General features: G+C 41.1%; 1 protein-coding gene across 3 annotated transcripts in view; it reads left to right on the top strand.

Moving 5' to 3' along the window:
* XRCC5 (X-ray repair cross complementing 5) overlaps positions 1-20,343 on the top strand; it is an 86,967-nt gene that overhangs the window by 54,632 nt on the left and 11,992 nt on the right. For 2 of the 3 annotated variants that reach the window (XM_029933886.1, XM_029933885.1), the window contains 2 exons: positions 17,720-17,829; positions 20,170-20,266. In XM_029933886.1, coding sequence (XP_029789746.1) covers positions 17,720-17,829; positions 20,170-20,266 — 207 coding nt within the window. Of the gene's footprint in view, positions 1-17,719; positions 17,906-20,169; positions 20,267-20,343 lie in introns of all 3 variants that reach the window. The other variant, XR_003906489.1, reaches the window with a different exon arrangement.

The following is a 20,343-nucleotide window of genomic DNA, read 5'->3' as shown; positions in this document are numbered from 1 at the left end:
CCCCCTCCTCCCCCTCCCCCTCCTCCCAGTGTCTTATGAACAGTTGGAGAAAAATCTTTCATTAATAATTCTGATTAAAGGCCCTTTTGTAGCCTGAACCGTCCTTCCCCAAAATTCATATGCTGAAGCCCTAATCCATAACATGCTGGAATTTGGATATGGGGCCTTTGGGAGGCCATTAGCTTCCGATGAGGTCATGAGGATGGAACCCTCGTCATGGGATTCGTACCCTTATAGGAAGAGATGCCAGTTTGTGCTTTTTCTTCTCTCTTCTCTTCCTGTCTCTCTTTTCTCTGTGCCATCTGAGAATACACTGAGGAGGAGACTGTCTGCCAGCCAGGAAGAGAGCCCTCACCCAAACCAGACCATGTAAGCATCAGCCCCAAGAATGTTAGAAAAGAAATTTCTGATGCCGAAGCCGCCTGGCCCATGGTACTTTGTTACGGCAGCCTACGCGGGCTGATACAGGCCCATTTTCATCTCCTTCATCAGATAAGACTGCTGAAATCCGGTAGTTCATCTGTTTGTGTGTTTTGGTGGTAAAGAGATGCAGCTGAAACACTCGGGCTAGCCCTTGTGGGCCTTTAGAGTCAGGAACCATTGCTCATAGAACTATCTTTTCCATAGCTCCCTTGCCCTTGGAATCGAGCAGTGTTGCCCCTTCGGGGCACTGAGGATAAAGTCTGCTCTCTGAGCTTTAGCAGTTATTCTCTGGCTGTGGTAGATCTCCACAGATCTCTTAGCTAAACTGTACTCACTTTTGGTCGCTATTTTAATAGTTAAGTATCATTTTCTCCCATACGATGTTCTAATTCTAAGTGTAACTCAGTGATCTTTTGTAAATTTTGAGTTGTATGGTCATCACCACAATCCAGTTAGAACGTTTTCTCTCACCCCAAAAAGGCCCCCCTATTTGTAGTCAATTCTTTTTTCCTACGAGCACCCCAAGTAAGCACTTTCTGTTTCTAAAGATTTACCTTTTCTGGAAATCTCTCTTAAATAGAATCACTCAATATGCAATCTTTTACATATGGCTTCTTTTACTTAGCATAACGGGGTTTGTTTTTGTTTGTTTGTTTTAGTGTTTATTTTTGAGAGAGCAAGAGTGAGCACACACAAATGAGGGAGGGGCAGAGGCAGAGGGGGACACAGAATCCAAAGCAGGCGCTAGGCTCTGAGCTGTCAGCACAGAGCCCGAAGCAGGGCTTGAACCCACAAACCGTGAGATCATGACCTGAGCTGAAGTCGGACACTTAACCAGCTGAGCCATGCAGGAGCCCCAGTATAACGTTTTTGAAGTTTTTCATGTAGTAGCATATATCAGCAGTTGATTTCTTATTGCCGAATATGATTCCATTTTATGGATATGCCACATGTTTATCTATTCACCAATGGATGGATATATTTGGATAGTTTCCAGTTTTTAGCCAAGATAAATAACCTGATGAACATTTGCATATAAGTCTTGGTATTTTTTCAGGGCACCTGGGTGGCTCAGTTGGTTAAGCGTCCAACTATTGATCTCAGCTCAGGTCATGATCTCGTGGTTGGTGAGGTCGCGCCCCATATTGGGCTCTGGTGTAGAGCCTGCTTGGGATTCTTCTCTCTCTGCCCTACCCCTACTTGCGCACATGTGCTCTCTCAAAATAAATAAATAAACTTTAAAAAAAAAAAAAACACAAGTCATTTTTCTTGGGAAAGAGTGGAATTGCTGGGAAGGTTATGTTTAACTGTTTAGAAATAGCCAAACTCTGTTGAGAGCAGCCTACCATATAACACTTCACCATCTCCGGGTGAGGCTTCCGCGTTCTCCATGTCTTCGGTGACACTTGTGTTGTCTTTTCAGTCACAGCTGTTTTCGTGGCAGTGTGTGGATATCTCTGTGGTTTTAATCTGCATTCCCTACACTAATGATGCTGACCTTTTCTCATGTGGTTATTGGCCATTCATATATCTCATTTTCTTTGGTGAAATGTCTATCAAATGTCTTCCCCATTTTTTAATTCAGTTGGCTTATCAAGATGTAAAGAATTCTGTATATATTTATCAGATAGTGATTTGTAGATTTTCTTTTTTACAGTCCAGCTTATCTTTTTAATGGTGGCTTTTGAAGTGTAAAGTTTTTAATTTTGATTTTCTAGTATATCATTTTTTCTTTTATGAACTATTCTTTTGTATTCTTACATAAGAAATCTTTGCCTAGCCAAGCACAGAGATTTTCATCTGAAAGATTTCGGTCTATAATCCGTTTTGAGTTGATTTTTGTACATGGTTATGAGGTGAGCACCTAGATTCGTTGTCTTCCACAGGGTCACCATTGTCCCAGCACCATTTATTGGAAATACTGTTCTTTTCCCAGTCAGTTGCCTTGTGGCACCTTGTTGCAAAGCAGTTGATCATACATGTAAGAGTTTATTACTATACTCTTCAGTTCTGTTTAATTGATATTATGTCTGTCCTTCACTGATACATTGTTACCTTTGTAGTAAATTTTTAAATACTATGTCTTATTAATTTTGTCTTTTTGTAACATAGTTTTGACTAATGTAGGTCTTTTGCTTTTCCATATAAACTTTAGAATCAGCTTTTCAATTTACAGAAAAAGGCCCACCAGGATGTTGATAGGGATTGCATTGAGTGAGAAGAATAATTAAGGGAGGCTTTCCATCTTAACAGTATAGAATTTTTTCACCCATGAACATATGATATTTTCCCATCTGTTTAGGCCTTATTTACTTGCTCTCCATAGTGCTTTATAGTTTTCAGTGTTCAAGTCTTGCACTTCTTTTGTTAAATTTTTGCAAGTATTTTATTCCTTTCCATGCTATTGCAAATGGAATTTTTTAAAGTTATTTTTTTGGATTGTTTGTTGCCGGTCTATAGAAATACTGATTTTGTATTTTGATCTTCTTAAGCTTATTAAACTTCTTCTGGTTCTTTTTATGTACTCTGGATTTTCTACATGCAGGAAGATGCTGTCTTCAAATATAGACAGTTTTATTTCTTCTTTTCTGATTTGTGTGCCTTAAATTTCTTTTTCTTGATTGTACTGGCTAGAACATGCAGCACAATATTAAAATAGAGATGAAAGTGCATATCCTTGTTCCTGACTTCAAGGGGAAAGTGTTAGGTCTTTCACTTAGTATGATGTTCTGATTTTTCTGATTCCCTTTACCAACTTGAGGAAGTCTTTTCTCATTCCTAGTTGGTTGAGAGTTTTTATTATGAATAGATGTTGACTTTTGACAGGTGCATTTTCTATATGATTATATGGGTTTGATTCTTCAATTAATATGCTGTATTAATATTAGTTGATTTTCAGGTGATTTTATAATTTGTTTTGATGTTTATTTACTTTTGAGAGAGAGGGAGAGAGAGTGTGCATGCGTGTAAGCATGGGAGGGGCAGAGAGAGAGGGAGACACAGAATCCAAAGCAGGCTCCAGGCTCCAAGCTGTCTGCACAGAGCTCGACACGGGGCTCAAACCCACGAACTGTGAGATCATGACCTGAGCCGAATGTAACTAACTGAGCCACCCAGGCGCCCCATGGATTTTCAGTTATTAAACCAGCCTTGCATACAGGGGTAAATTCCAGTCAGTCATGGTGTATAAATCCTTGTGTATGTTCCTGAATTCATTTTGCTGATACTTTGTTAGGATTTTTATTTATATGCCCATATGGGATACTTTTCTATAGTTTTCGTTTCATGTGATGTATTTCACTTTGATATCAGGGAAATACTGGCCTTATAGAATGAGTTGAGAAGTATTCTTTCTTCCCTGTCAAGATTACTGATATTTCTTTTTTAAGTATGTGATAGAATTTGCCAATGAAACCTCCCAGGCCAGGGTTCTTTGTGGGAAGCTTTCTCATACTCCATTATTTTACATAATATAGGCTCAGTGAGATTTTCCATTTCTGCTTGAGCTTGTTGTAATAATTTGTGTCCTTATAAGAATTTCTCCATTTCATCTAAGTTGTTTAATTTATTGGCCTACCATTATTCATGTTATTTTTCTCTCAAGTCCTGTGAGTTGATAGTAATGTCTGCTCCTTTATTCTTGATTTTGGTATCTTATATCTTCTTTTTCTTGGTCAAAGTAAAGATTTATGAGTTTCACTTATCTTTTATAGAAGATCCTAACTTCTGCTTTTATTGATTTTTTTTCCCATTTTTTTAATTTCATTGATTTGTTTGCTCTTTCATGGTCTTTATTTCATGGTCCTCCCCTTGCTCACTTTGGATTTAATTTGGTCTCCTTTTTCCAGTTTCTTAAAAGCTTAGAATTTTTATTTGAAAGTTCATTTCTTCTCCAACATAGGTATTGAAAGCTGTGTGTTTTCCTTAGGTGGTTGTTTAGCTGCGCACCATAAATCATGATGCATTGTTTTTATTTTCCTCCAGTTCACATGCTTTCTGATTTCTTTCACGATTACCTCTTTGGCCCTTGCATCATTTAGAAGAGTTTGCAGATATTGGAGACTCCCAAATTTCTGTCTGTTGTTGATCTTTATCTTAATTCCGTTGTAGAACATATTTTGAATGGTTTCAACCCTTGCAGATTTATTGAGACGTGTTTCCTGGCTTGGCCTGTAGTCTGTTCTGACACATATTCCAGACGCCCTTTCGTGTACACTCTGCTGTTGCGAGGGTGAAGGTTCTGTAAATGTCAGTCAGGTCAGGTCGGATGATAGTTTGTTCAAATCTATATCCTTGTTGATTTTCTGTCTAGTTGTTCTCCATGATGTTTTGAGTATTGAACGTTATTCCCCTTGAGACTTTGTGGACTGGTGAGACCTTTACAATTTTTGCCTCACCTAGCTAAACAGAAATCCGGATGCCCGAGTGCATCTCTGCAGAGTACCAATGAAGAAAACTTGTCAATTCAGGTAATAGGGTGTATTTTAAATAAAGGTTTTCAGGTATTGAAGTTTAAAAAAAAAAAAAAAGCTTAGATACATGTACCACAAGATTATGTTTGTGTTTCATAACCCTCTGCTTCATGAGAGGAATTCATTTACTTTAGTAAATGACCAACTTAGTACAGGAAGAATTGTGTAGATTGAAGAATTTGTTAGAGGTCAGAGACGATTAGTTCTAAGTAATGAAAGCCAGTTTACGTTTTAGTGACAGGAGGTACTATAGTATATAAGTACATATAGTATGTAAGTCTTAGGGCAGCGTGCATAGATTTGGAAGGCTCATAGGTTCATTATTCCCTCCTGCCGTTTGTTTCTTTTTAGTGCCATTTTCTCAAATATGGGTTTATTTTGTTTGATTCATTATTTGTCTCCTACACTGAGAAGAAAATATATGGAGTAACTGAGGTTGGGTTATCTCATCATTATCTCCATTTCTAATGATTCATTGATGGACTATAATGAAGCCAACAAGACTTACACTTGAAATTTTAAATGGATGAGATAATAGGGAGGGTTGAATATACGAACCAAAGATCAGATTCACCTGAAGCGCGGGTGCTTGGGTGGCTCAGTTCGCTGAGCTGAGCATCTGACTCTTGATTTTGACTCAGGTCATGATCCCAGGGTCATGCATTGAACCCATGTTGGGTGCCACACTGAGCATAGAGCCTGCTTGGATTCCCTCGCTCTCCCCCTCTGCCCCTTTCCCCTGCTCGGTCACACTCTCTCCCTCTCCCTCTCTCTCTCTCTCAAAGAAAATAAATAAAATTAAAAATTAAAAGAACCATTTGCCTGCAGCAAATCTGGTTCACACTGTTAGTCTTTCCTGAGTAGAGTAGGTAAAATTCAATAATTTGAAGGTTCTTTATAATACAGTCTTTTAAGTATATGTGTAATAAAACAGAAAGAAGATGGCATAAAAAATAAAACAAAAGAAATGAAGGGATAATGAAATAGTATTCTGAGTTTCACCATCAGTAAAGCCAACGTATGAAAAATATCTCTCCGTTTAGGACCCACTAGACACAAGAACAATTGTTTATTGCTCCCTAGATGTCTCCTCATTAAAAAATAAGTGCACACTCAATTAGGAAAAAAATCAGATAGTAATATAGTAGTATATAAACTTAAGAAAAGTAAGTCTCCTCCTTCATCGTCCCCCCTCTCTCCCAGGCCTTCCCCAAATCCATGTCTGTCCTGGTTTGTCACTCTCTTCTCATAGGAGTGACCCTGCTAATCCCTGTTATTTCTCTGTGTTGTAGTTGTGATGGTTAATGTTTTAAGGTATGGTAAATTGGGATGATAGCCATAGATAGTACATTTTGGAGAACAACTCCCCCTCCCCCATTCCCAGTGGGATCAAGCAGCATGATCTAAGGGGAGAAAGAAAAATGGGATGGCACTGGGTCATGATAAGTGACAACCACAGAGATGCCTGCATGCATAAGTCAGAGCAATGTTGGGAATGGTCACTTTTCCGCACACACCTGCACACATCTCTTATACATCTCTTAGCCCGTTACTCTTTGTCTGTGGATTTCCCCCTTCCATTGAGCCTTATTTTAGTCATTTTCATCTCTAAAGTTAAAGTGAAGGATGGTGATAAAAAAAGTTCTAGACTGTCCATTCCCCATAGTGATAACTGGTCCTAAAAATGTGGTGTGTGGGTTCAAATTGAAGGAACACATGAAGGGGCGCCTGGGTGGCTCAGTCCGTTAAGCATCTGACTATTTCAGCTCAGGTCATGATCTTACAGTTCATGGGTGAGAGTTCCGCATCAGGCTCTGCACTGACAGTGCAGAACCTGGTTGGAATTCTCTGTCTCCCTATCTCTCTGCCCCTCCCAATCTCTCTCTCAAAAATAAACATTAAAATTTTTTTTTAAGTTTTTTAATAATGGAATGCAAGGAAACATCTTTATTCTTTAGAGGATTTAGAGGAGTAAACTAGTGAGGCTGAGGCCATTTGTTCATCTGTTTAGCAAAATAGCTGGCAGCCTACTATACGCTAGTCATTGTGACAAAACACAGACCGTAAACCAATAAACGTCAAATGGTGATAAGCACTTATGTTAGTTTCCAAGGGCTCTATGACAAAGCACCATGTCCTGGCTGGCCTAAAACTGCAGAAGTTTATTTTCTCATAGTTTTGGAGGCTGGATACCCAAAGTGGGGGATGCCAGGAAAGTTTGTTCCATCTGAGGGCTTGGAGGGGAATCTGTTCCATGCCCTTCTCCTACCTCCTGGGGACAGCTGGCAGTCCTTGGTGGTCCTGTGCTTGTAGATGTGCCTCTCTGTTCTCTGCCTCCGCCTCTTCACAGGGAGCTGTCACACTATGTGTGTCCAGATTTCTCTTTTATAAAGACACCAGTTATATTGGGTTGGGACCCATCCTTATGACCTCATCCTAATTTGATTACATCTACAAAGACCCTATTTCCAAATGAGGTCATATTCTGAGCTTTAAGAAAGGACATGAATTTTCAGAGAAAGGTTATTCATGACAGCAGTATAGAAAAAATTAAAATGGAATTGTGGGATATTGAGTGCTGGGGTGAGATGGGTGTGTGACTTTATGTAGAAGACAAGGAAGGCTCACTTTTGGGGTGTCATTTGAACAGAGAATTGAGGAGAGTGGAAGAGAGAGCCTGCTGGGTATCTCTGGGGAGAACTTTGTAGACCAAGGCAACAGTCTGTTCCCTGGAAGTAGGAGTGTGTTTGGCTTCATCTAGGAGCATCAGGGAGGCCAGTGTGGCTGGAGGAACTAGGAGAAGAGATCGGGGGGTGGGGGTGGGGTGGCTGGGTACATATACATAGCGCCTCCTAGACCTCTGCTTCTACTCTGAATGAAATAGGAAACCACTGAGAAATTCTAGTTAGAGGTGGGATCTGATTGACTTATGTTTTAAAAGGGCCCGGGCCATTCTGAGAATGGCAAGGTGGAGGAAGGCTGCCGTAGTGCTGCAAGTGAGAGGGAGTGAGAAGAAGTTCAATTCTTGATAGGCTCTGAAAGTAGAATTGGCGGGTTTTACTCGCTGTTTGAATATAGGGTGTGAGAGAAAGAAGCAAGTCCAGGATGACTCCCAAGTTTTGGGCCTGAGCACCTGGAAGAAATTGGGATTTACTGGGAGGGGAAATGCATGCTAAGTTGTGTATGCAGGTCTGGACCTCAGAAAAGAGGCCTGGGTTGTAAGTCTGAATCTGGGAGAAGTCTCCTGGAGGTGTTCTCTGAAGGCATGAGACTGCATGAGTTCCCTGAGTGAGGGAGGAGGGGTGGTGCCCAGGGCACAGGTGGAAGGGGTCACTTCGATGCACAAATAGTTCATCCAAGGCAGTAGGACACAGTGTTGGTAGAGATGCAGGTGGGTGAACAATTTGAGGAAGAATTCATAGACCAGTTTGGCGGAACCTGAGTCGTAACAGGAGAGAACCCAAGGAAAGGCACCTCAAGTGATGCGGTGACCTAAGTGCTTCCTGGTGCTGAGGTGCTACTAGGACGTTCCCCAGAAATAAGGGTTTTTGATGCTGTTGTTGTTTTGCCTCTTGAGTTTACTGTTGATGAGTATTTCTGACTACTTTGTACCCATTTCTAATTCTCATCTAATTTCTAATCATGTTCTGGCTCTGTCTCTACAGTAGTGGCCTACCTATCACTATCCTAATTCAGGCTTTCATCACTTCACGATTGGACAGTTCTAGCATCCTATATTAATTATCCTCAGAGTTCTTCTTGTTCATCCCTCCCATTTGTTGGTGATTTAGCTGCTGCCTTTTTTTTTTTTTTTACACTTTATTTTTAAGTAATCTCTACATCCGATATGGAGTTCGAACTTAAACCCTGAGATCAGGAGTCGTACGCTCCACTAACTGAGCCAGCCAGGCACCCCCAGATTTAGTACACTTATGAAAGCACAAGATTTGATTATGTGTCAGCCCTTTTTAATCATTCCTCATGTCGTTAAAAGTAGTCCTCCATTTCAAGGCTTCCCGCAGCCTGGTTCCACCCTGCCATCCCAGACCCATCTTGTATATGTCCATTTGTGAACTCTGTACTCAAACCAAACAGTATTCCTGTTCGTATGCTTATGACATTGGTGTTCCTGCCTCTATATATCTTCTCATGATACTCCTTCCACAAAGAATGTCCATTCTTTTTTGTCACTCCCAAATCCTACTCTGAAGAGATGCTTGTGATTTAACAGCCAGTATATCCTGGCATGCCTGTGCCCGGGAGTAGTTTTATTACATTTTGACACATCATTAGAAGTGCTGCTGTTAACTCTACCATCAGTGGAACAGATAACCTCCATCTATTTTCTGTTCTCTAAATACTGCTGACTAAGTAACTTTTTTGTCTCCGTTGTTGACTTCAACGAAGCAGTGCTTGGGAATAATAACAATTTGAATTTTTGATTTACGGCATAAGTGATTCTCAAAGTTCTTTGGACCAATTCGTAAGTCTTAGCCCCATCAAAGAAGAAGTGAAGAAAAATAGTATCTCTATATTTTCAGCTGTGGAATATTATACAGCTTTCTTCACAAAATCAGAAAGGGGAAATGAAAGAAAAAAAAGGATCTGAGAGGCCCTTAAGGAAAGATGGCATATAAACACAGGGCATGGTCATTTATCAATAGTTAAGAAGATGATACCACATGAAATACCGTGGCTTTAAAACTTCTGGCCCCTGGTATGTCCCTTTAAGAGTGACTCAAATTCTTGAGGCGTAGTAGTAAAATACTGGGTGCCACCCCCCTCCATTGTCCACAAAAGCACATTCTAGCAGTGACCGCCTGCTTCTCTCCTTTCTGAGGAGTCTGGCCCACCACTCACTGTATCTCTTCAACTGATACATGAATTTCAATTCCATTCAATTACCAACTTTTAATTGGATCCCATTGCCAGACTGGTCTGTTCCAGAGTGTTTCCTCTTGGCTGCACTGTTACTATGGCTACTTGGTTCCTTCCACTTATTTCCTGCATTAGGGTGCTGACATCCACTCTGGTATGAAGCCAGACAGACACTAAAATTGTTACAGCACCAAACACCATCATCTTGCATTCTGCCTCCCTCCTACTGCCCATCTGGAATGGGATCAAGTCTGCATGGTAAGGTTATCAATTCTTCTCTATCCCTTTTATTTTAGTAAGCATCACCAAGTTTTAGAGTTCCAGAGCCTTAGAAAATTGTGGAGACCCTCTTTCTCTGCCTTCTCCACTTCCAAACCCCACCCTTAACACACGCTTCCAAGTGTGTGGCATACATGTTTCATCAAGGAGCCAAGGAGGTCCCTTCATCTGATGAAAACGTCTTCCTTTAGCTTCTTTCCTGTGTTTGCACCATGTCCCAGTTTTGACTCTGGGATTGGCAAAATGAGTTCCCCTAAAAAGTGGACATTCTTTGGTCTTCAGCAAACTTTTGTATGCCCTGTAAACTTGTAAATATTAATCGATAATCTCCAGGTTTTGTGGAACATGTTCAGTGAGTCTTTAATGGTTAAGCTGAATATTGTTAATAAAAAAATATAAAGTCCATGGAATGCCATGGAACCCCCTCCCCTTTGACCAGGAAACTTAAAAACTTTGCAGCTGACTTGAGAACAGACCTGGTCTTACACCCAAGTTATTTAAGATGAGAAATATTATTCATCCAGGATGAAAAAGATTTGTCATAATGTTCTCTTACATAAAGCGAACTTACCACCAGTGGGCTTGCTGGATGCTGTTTTTCTAGTTTCTCATTAGCTCACACCGTCACCTTTTTTCTAGAGGGAACTAAGTAAGGCCAAGAGACCTTCAGTGTCATTCTTCCTATGGCTATAAAGTAGGGCTCAGAGTTAGCCCAAATAAAAACAAAAATAAAACGAGAGAGATCTCCTAGTCTGCAGGAATGGATTCTGACAATAAAGACTTTGCATTTGCTCTGCTCCTTGTGCCTGGGGTTTTAATTTAACACATCAATGAAAAGGCAGCATTTAAAGGGGGGGGGGAACACCCAGCAGGACTTACTTTTATTAGTGCAATTTGTAAGAAATTACTGCATTTAATGAGAAAATCGTTAAGCATGAAAAAAATGGGCTGTGACTGAACTTGTGGAGCTTAAATGGTGAGGTTTTAATTGAGTTTTTTAGTTATTGGTAAGAAAATAATAATAATAAAAAACCCGCCAAGGCTTTATCTATACTGTCAGCATTTTATATGCCTTCGTTCAATTTCTTGTGCCACTGCTCATGCATAATACTGTGGCCACGGTGGTCTCTGTGTTGGGTCCACAGACTCTTTCTGTTCTTAAAGAGGGGCAGGCAACTTCTTCTGTCTGCCCAGTGAGGAATTCTGGGGCAGTCTGGCAGAACAGTTTCTAAGATGGGGAAGGACAGGAAAGAGGCCAAGAGCAGGACAGAGCTGTATCTACTCCACAGCCCAGCTGCTTAAAAATAAGACTAAGTTTTAGGGGTGCTGGGGTGGCTCAGTCGGTTGAAGCATCTGACTCTTTATTTCAGCTCAGGGCATGATCTCACGGTTCGTGGGATGGAGTTCTGCATCCAGCTTGTGCTGTTCAGCACAGAGCCTGCTTAAAATTCTCTCTCCCTCTTTCTCTCTCTGCCCCTCCCCCCCAAAATAAATGACTATTAAAAAAAAAAAAAGACATTTCAGGTTCGAAAACCTTATTCTTTTTTCCTAGTTTTCAGGTTCTTTTGTTGCCACCCAGTGATTTCATTTTCCCCAACAAAAATATTTCCTTAGGGCACCTGGGTGGTTCAGTCAGTTGAGTGTCCAGCTCTTGATTTCAGCTCCGGTCATGTTCTTGGGATCATGGGGTCAAGGTCTTGATCCCAGGATCATGGGATCGAGCCCCGTGTTGGGCTCCAGGCTGACTGAACAGGGAGCCTGTTTGAGATTGTCTCCCTCTTTGTCTCTAGGCCTCTCTTTCAGTCTCTCAATAAATACACACATACACACATACATAACCCAAAACTAAAACAGGAGTACCAGACCTACCAGGCCCAGGAGCTTCGACATTCCGAGCAAATTCTGCCTGGGGTCCTAGATCCAGTCTCTTTTAGAAATAAAAGCAGGAGGGACATTTAAGAAATAAATCAGTGTATCTTTTGTCATTTGGAGGAAAAATGTCTAGGATTCCTTTTTTGTACTTAAATTTTCAGAAATCCCTTTGACTTCCGTGAAAGGACAGAAACCCCATGGGGAGGGTTTGTCACCATTGGTTCCTCTGGTTTGTCATCACAGGCCACACAACTGTGGCAGCTGTTTGCTGTGTTTCACTGTGTTAAACCTGAGTCACAAGGAAATGTATGTAGCTCTAAAGATGTAGAAGTGAAAATTTCTTCGTGTGTGTGTGTGTGTGTGTGTGTGTGTGTGTGCATTATATTATATTTTTGTAGAAGTATACTTTAAATATATATATAATTGGTAGGGAAAAGCTTTAAATATACTTAGGAACCTTTTCAATAACTTTCCGTTGAATTTCATCATATCCTCTCTCACTAGAAAGAAGGAAAGGAAAAAAGCCTGTGCATTTTATCTTCCTTTATTATTTAAAGAATACTGTATTAATTTTGTGTCTCCAGGAAACATCCAGTGCATAAAATGGGGCATCCTCCTCCCTAGGTTCATAGTAACACTGTGTTGGAAGCCCCCTGGACCCACTCCTCACCCTTCCCCTGTGCGCACAAGATCTGGGGGTGGGGGGACAGAGCTAGCCCCTTGCAGGTTGCATTTCCCAGCCTCCATGTCTGCTGACTTCCTACAGGGTTCAGCCAACGGGGGACCCTGGTGGGAAGTTGGTGGGAGCAAGGAGGGAGGGAGAAACGGGGTATTTCTCCCTGTGGTGGGCAGCATCTCCAGTCCTCCTTGGCTTCAGATCCCCCAGGGCAGGCCCCTGAGCTCTAGTGTTACACCCCATCTTCTCTTTTCTCCCTGCCACCACCCAGTACTGCCAAGGGTGCCAAGGGCTTCTTGCTGTTACTGATTTTTGGGTTACAGTGCCATCCGCTGCTGGCTTCACAGCTTTTCATCACCTGTGTAACAGTTCCCGGCCTTAAATTTCCTTTGCTAAGTATTCAGTGATTTCTGTTTTTCTCATTGGACCCTGATGGACAGACATGTAGCCTCTACCCACAATGACCAATTTATGTCCTATAGTAAAGAGAAAAAAGGAAGCCTGTTGGTGATTCATTTCTGTTTCAGTTACATGTATTAAAACACAGACTCCCATGAGTGTCCAATTTTGGCTCAGGTCATGATCTCGCAATTTGTGGGTTCAAGATCCACGTCGGGCTCTGTGCTGACAGCATAGAGCCTGGAACCTGCTTCAGGTTCTGTCTCCCTCTATCTCTGCCCCTGCCGTGCTCATGCTGTCTCTCTCTCTGTCTCTCTCTCGAAAATAAACAAAAACAAACAAAAACAAAAAAACCCCACAGACTCCTTTTCTTATTGGGCAAATGTTGCTTGTAACTTTCTGGTTTAAAATGGTGATTGTATTTATGTGTGGATTTAATTGGCAACAGACTGAACTACTTGTATGAGTTTTATTTGCTGATAGATATCATTCTTTTATTCTCTTAATTACTGCCCTGATCATATACTTATTTAAGTGCTTAGTTTTTATCACTTTTTAAATTTGTTTTATAAAGACGCCACTGTCCTTGACTGTGTTAATCTGTTCTTAACATTTAAAAATAAATTAACTGCTGACTTCTATAAAATGTGCACCCTTTCAATAAGTAAAATTCACATGAGGCATTGAGATAGCGAGGATTGAATTGAGAAGCACCCTGAAGGACGCCTGGATTGAGCAGAATCGTCTGAGATGATTTTACAGCCCTTTATATATAATGAGTGACAGATAAGTGAACCTGCTGCTTTTTTAGCTCTGTCCGATGAAGCGGGGAAAACCCACAATAAATGACTTTCTTTCTCTCTGTTGGAAACATCTTTACAGAGAACAGGGTTAGTAAGCCAACGTCAAGTCGGGGGCTGACAAGCATGTGGCCCTGGGTGTTGGGGCCCATGTGACTGTACATGAAGAAGGGAGATGATTCAATTTTGGGGATTTGGGGTCATGTTGAGTACTTTCTCTGGAGAGGGAGAACATACATTTCAGATTAAATAACAACAACAATGACAAAACTGATTTCCCCCCCATATGTAGCACTTTTGTATCTGGATTGCATTTTTAATGTAACAATGAAGTATTATTGAAATGAATTTTGTGGACCATCAGTCTGTACTTATGTAAGATGCTGGATTAATATATAATGCCCATATTTAAACCTCAAAATCTAGCACATTTTGATTTTGAGTGCTCCTTGAAATAAATGACAACCCTGGCCTAAAATGGATGGCCCTTTCAACATTAGCTTCTAATGAGTACTATTGAACCTCTGACTAATTCTGAAAAGCATTTTAGTGAATTAAATTGAGACTCCAATTTACTGAGTATGAAGACTGACAGGCCGTTCCCTACCCTGTAATCGATGTAAAAGCAGAGAAGAGCACCCTGATGATCTGCATTTGCCTCCCGTAGGGTGGGGAGCACAGCAGCTTCTAACATGTCGTCCGCCCAAAGTAGAATATTATTTTTGTCAGCCATTTCTGCATTTTATTAAAAATGGCAGAAAAATGTGAAGTGCCACCAAACTTTGGAAGGGAAGTCTCTTGTCCAGTGATGTCCACATCCTAGTCTTACACTCAGTATATTAGACCATCATCTAGCACAGCTACTTGCTGGTATTAAATGGCTCGTTATAGTCAGTGAACCACAGAATGATCTGGATAGAAGGACAGAACTCGGAATCATGGGCCAGATGCACAGGCCATGTAACTGGTGATGCCTACAAGGGCAAAACCTGATTCTTCCTATTCACTGGATTTATTGCAAGCTTGGATATGTTTATCTCCCTGTGTTCCTGAAATTCCTGGAGGAAAAGACAGAACAGTCTAATGTGTAAATAAGAAAACTCAATCCAGATAGGCCAGCAAATTCATTAAGAACTTCATTCTTAAATAGAAACTAGGTGTTGAGACTCCTACTTCCTTTTCTGTATCTTCCTTCTTTCCTGTATCGGTACTGCAAATGGATTGTTTTGCTTTTGTGTTATTTTAGTCTCTTGAATACTTTTCTCTATAAGACGGCAACTCTGGTGTGTGTGTGTGTGTGTGTGTGTGTGTGTGTGTGTGTGTGTGTTCCATCTTATGTCAAGATAAAATGGGTCAGGAAGCTCTGTTTTTGCAAAGCAGTTCAGTCCATATTTAGTTGATACGTGGACTCCCGGGTTTAAGGACTCTCTGAGCTTCAGTACCTAATCCCTTGTGCTTTTTATATTCTTTTTCTTGCAGTCTTTATAGACTAGTTTGGACACAGCAGACAGCTATCCTCTTTAGTCTCTTACCATCTGTGACACCGCACCCTCCTGGTTTTCACTGTCTCCCTCGCCACTCCATAGCCTCCTTTGCCAGCCCCCTTTCCTCTCTCCGAGCTCTAAATGTGGCAGTTCCTAAAGGCTCGGTCTCAAACCCTTCTCCCCTACACTCTATAGAGCAAGCACTGTCCTGCCTTAGAGTCCTCCCCGGCACGGTTGTCTTCTTGGACCACCTACCCTCCAGCCTGCCCCTAGCTGATTCCTCCTCCATTTTCTTCCCTCCTCCTGTCTGGTCTCCATGTCTTGGACCATTTGCTTCTCTTCAGACGTACCCTACGCTTTCCCACCTCTCTTCATACTTTTGCTCTTTCTGTTTTCTGCTATGTGATGGCCAAATTCTATTTTTCATTGCCCAGCCAAAATGCCATGTTAATTCATGAAAATCTCTTTTAATCAGACACCAAAGATTTTTAAGAATTCACATCAGCTGATATATTTCCACACCAATCATAGTCCTCTTCACATTGGCCTCCTCTTATTACTTTTATATATGTGTTATGTCCACTGTAGACTGTAGAGTCCTCCAAGGCAAGGACTTGATCTTCAATTTAATTGTGTCTTCCACAGACCACACTCTAGGGTCTCACCTATAACACTTACACAGTAAATATATATTAGGTTAAATTAACAAAAATAATTCCTACATCAGGCAAAGAGAAACATTTACATTATAGCTCGCTAAGGTCCCTCACTCTCATTTCAGTAGAAGTAAGAAACGTTGAGTCTCTGAGGATTATGACCCCTGACCTATGAAGGCTCTTATTTGTGCCTCTATACATACCTCTGGGCGAACTTTATGTCATCCTAATCAGAGCAAGCGGACTGCCCTAAGTGGTACAGGAACTGTCAGACGCTTCTGCCTTTGCAAGCTGCAAAAGGAGATAACTTCTGTTGCTTTGAGCTTCTTGTTGGTTTTCTGCTCTGCCTACTAATCAGGGCTGTATTATTTACCTTGTTTAAAAAGACCATCCGAACCTCCTTTTGCTTCTCTGAATTGTTGGGTATTAATCCACTGCTGTTGGATACATTGGTACAGATTTCAGAAATGGCAGGGAAGTGTTTCACTCATCCCTCAAGTTTACTAAATACTTTATTATAATAGAGATCATAATCTCCTAGTTGGTGGAAGAGATGAAATGGTTACTGAGGATATTTTTCTCTTGTTGCATGGTTATTATAATAGGAAACACTTTGTCCAGTTTTTAATCCTTTCCATATGCTGTAGGATCCTTAGGAAATGAGTTGATGGCACTGAGTTTCGTGTGTTTCATAAGGCGTTGAGCCGTGCTCTGGTGATTCAGCTAGTGGCCTCCAGCCTTGAGAGCAGCTCTCAGTGGCATTGTGTGCACAGCCATTCACGGCTGTGCAGTGCTCGCGCGAGGCTGTGACTGCGGCAGCCCGCAGGCTCAGAGCACCTTGACCATCGGCATAAATTGCCAGCCCAGGGCAGGAGAGAGTGGCCTTTTCACCAGCACCGTGTCCTTCGTGGCGTGTTCTTCGCCAGCCGCCAGTCCTGCGAGGCAGTATGAGTCTACTCAGCGGCCTACATCCGTGATGACTTTATGTTTCTGTTTTCCTCTGCTTTTTTTAATATTGAAAAATGTTTGTTTGTGAGGAAGCCTCAAGTTACAACCTATCTGACAAACAATAACATTGTTCATTTCCTCTTTCTATAGAATTTATGACTTGCTTGCTGACAGTTACTGTTTATTAAGCACTCATGGCTTCTAGAGTGCTGAGGGACGGAGAGAATATTCTGCCCTTCGGCTGAGGGCAGAAGATGTGTAGCAGGGATTCCGCATCCTAAAGGGATATGATTAAACTAAGACGAGGGCTGGTCTTTTCTAATCTGACCCGTGGTTGGTAGAAGATGAGACATCTTCTCATTACTCTTTACTCTGACTCATTACTCTTCTCTGTCAGGCACTGTTTGACATTTGTCATGGGTGGAATTGGGGGAGTGACTAGAGGGTCTAATTTCTATGAATATACCAAGAAAGACAGCTTGGGACTGCCCAGATGGCCCCTAAATTCTGCGGGGGGAAATAAAAAGCAAAAACAACTTAAAAAAAGCAATTTAGTGTTAGTATCATAAGAACATATAGCTGTAATTTTAAGCATTTTAGAAATTAAATCTTATTTCCTGACACATGTCACTAAATATTATCCAAACTTTCAAAGATAGACTTTGAGAATCAGCACTTTGCATCTCATCTCTGCACTCATTCGCCCTCTCTTAAAGAGTGCTGCTGCGCGCCGGCCGCGAGGTTCTGGGGCCGTAACACACCCAAAGCATGTGTTCTCTCTAACAAGCATCGCTCAAAATGATGAAAATAAATTTATTCTCCTACATTCCAGCAAGTCGCCAGCTAATAAATCACATCGAACAGTTTTTGGATACTAATGAAACACCGTATTTTATGAAGAGCATGGACTGCATCACAGCCCTCCGGGAAGAAGCCATCCAGGTAACGCTGTCCTCGCCTGTCCTCCCCTCCTGGACAGTTAGCCACCATCACAGGGGAGACGGACAGCGCCCCACAAGTAAGCACGGCTTGTGGAAATAATCGTCCTCACTGTGAATAGCAGTGTTCGCCAACAGATGCAGAAATGACTGAGTCTTTTTACTGTTGCTGCCCTTTCGGAGAGGGCGTGAGGATGGGTGTGGTGAACGGGATGCTTAGTCCCCGGGAGTTAGCGTTTTATTACATTATAGCCCAGGCTGCATGATTCCTGTTTAGGGAACCAGGAAATTTTCCGTTGTAGCCTCTAGTGGCCCACTCCTTAAAGGCCCAGATAACTATTTTAAAGAAACTGATGGAAAACATATATTGATATATTGGTATAATTATTGAGAAAGGATTTTATGAAGACAGGAGTAAGGATCTAGAGTGCCAGGAAAAATTAAAAACACTGAAGGTTAATTTACTTAGCACCACAGCCCGCTTTTTGTGTGGGTTTTTTGTTTGTTTTATTAGGAATTTTGAAAAAAACATCATAAAAATCTTCCAAGTTGTTTCTAGGAATTTATTTGTTTAATATAATTTCTTGTCAAATAGGCTTCTGTATAACACCCAGTGCTCATGCCAACAAGTGCCCTCCTCAGTGCCTATCACACACTTTCCCCTTGCCTCCACCCCCCATCAACCCTCAGTGTGTTCTCTGTATTTAAGAGTCTCTTATGATTTGCCTCCCTCCCTCTCTATAACTACCCCCTCTTCTCCCATGGTCCTCTGTTAAATTTCTCAGGATACACATTTGAGTGAAAACATATGACATCTGTCTTTCTCTGACTGACTTTAACTCACTTAGCATAATACCTGCCAGTTCCATCCATGTTGCTACAAATGGCAGGATTTTATTCTTTCTCATTGCCAAGTAATATTCCATTGTGTATATAAACCACATCTTCTTTATCTAGACTCATTCTACGAAGCCAGCATTACTTTGATTCCCAAACCAGTCAGAGACCCAACAAAAAAGGAGAACTACAGGCCAGTATCCATGATGAACATGGATGCAGAAATTCTCAATCGAATTCAACAACATACAAAAAGAATTATTCACCATGATCAAGTGGGATTCATTCCTGGGGTGCAGGGCTGGTTCATTCGTAAATCAATCCGTGTGATACATCACATTAATAAAAGAAAGGATAAGACCCGTATGATCCTGTCAATAGATCTAGGATTTTATAAACTCTAGGCAAGAGTGAGCAAGTTTAAATTAGAAAGTATATTTTTAAAGTAGATGTAGTTGTAGTGTATATTAGTTCTTACGAGGGTGCTTATTAAATATTTGCTGAGTGAGTGAACAAATTAAATTCCTGAATTGTTTAGGTGCTTAACAAAGAATGATAAGAAAATGAGAAAATTGTTAAAATTAGAAGATTCAGAAGTAGATGATCCAGTGCCCTACAGATAAAAGACACAATTTGGGCAAAGTAGAGTCGGGATAAGACTTAGATTGCCCCTGGTGCAGGAGGACCTGACAAGATAGGAAACGGTAGTGAAAACATATTGCTTTTTGAGCATTGCCCCCCTGGGCAAAGCACCCAGTAGCACTTTTGAGCACTGTCGTCACTATGCATCCTTGAGAGTACCAGGTCACTGGGTTTCTTAAAAAAGAAAAGATTTTTTTAAAAGCGAGGGAGAGATGGAGGAGCATCAGAAGAGACTCAGAGACATATCAGCCACTCTTAATGTAGAGACGTTTCTTAACTGCAAGACTGCAAAACACAGACACTCCAAAAGAAAAAAGGTTTTATAAATGGGAAGATGTGAATACTGACTCATTATTTACTTCTATCCTAATTTTTTGGTATTTTAAAGAGTCCCTCTGTATATTTTAGATACTGCCTACAGAAATATTTATAGATGACATAATATGCTTAAAGTTTGCTTCCAAACAACCCCAGGGTTGAAGGAGAAGGTAGGGCTGTAGATGGAGCAAGGTTGGCTAAGTTGACAGTTGTCTAGTCTGGGTGATGGGCATATGAGCATTGATGACTGTCTTCTATTTTGTTTGAATTCGTGTATACGGAAGGTTAAAAACCAAAGCACCAGGCCACCAAAAATCTTGTGTGGCTCTGAGGAGTTCTGTACCATCCACAGATGGAAAGATTTCCGGTTCTCAGCGAACAAAGCTGAAATTGGAAATGCCATACCCCACTTCCCATTTTACCAAAGAACATGACATATGTTTCTTATAAATATGGTGGATTTAGTATATATAGCACTTTGTCCTGGGAACGACCTGTCTCCGTGTTTGCGGCAACCTGACACCCATCTACCCCTGTGTGCCGCCAGGTTTCAGAAGAGCAGTGCTTTAACAATTTCCTGAAAGCCCTTCGAGAGAAAGTGGAAATTAAACAATTAAAGCATTTCTGGGACATTGTTGTTCAGGGTAAGGAGTGTTTTTTTCATTTTCTCCAAATACGTATGCTGTTTTTTCTAAATATAAATGTAAATCACAGTGCACGA

The sequence above is a fragment of the Suricata suricatta genome, chromosome 3 (genome assembly GCF_006229205.1).
Source record: "Suricata suricatta isolate VVHF042 chromosome 3, meerkat_22Aug2017_6uvM2_HiC, whole genome shotgun sequence".
In the NCBI taxonomy this organism is placed as follows: Eukaryota; Metazoa; Chordata; class Mammalia; order Carnivora; family Herpestidae; genus Suricata; species Suricata suricatta.
The sequence above is the reverse complement of the archived record's forward strand: the minus strand, read 5'-3'. Positions and strand labels throughout refer to the sequence as shown.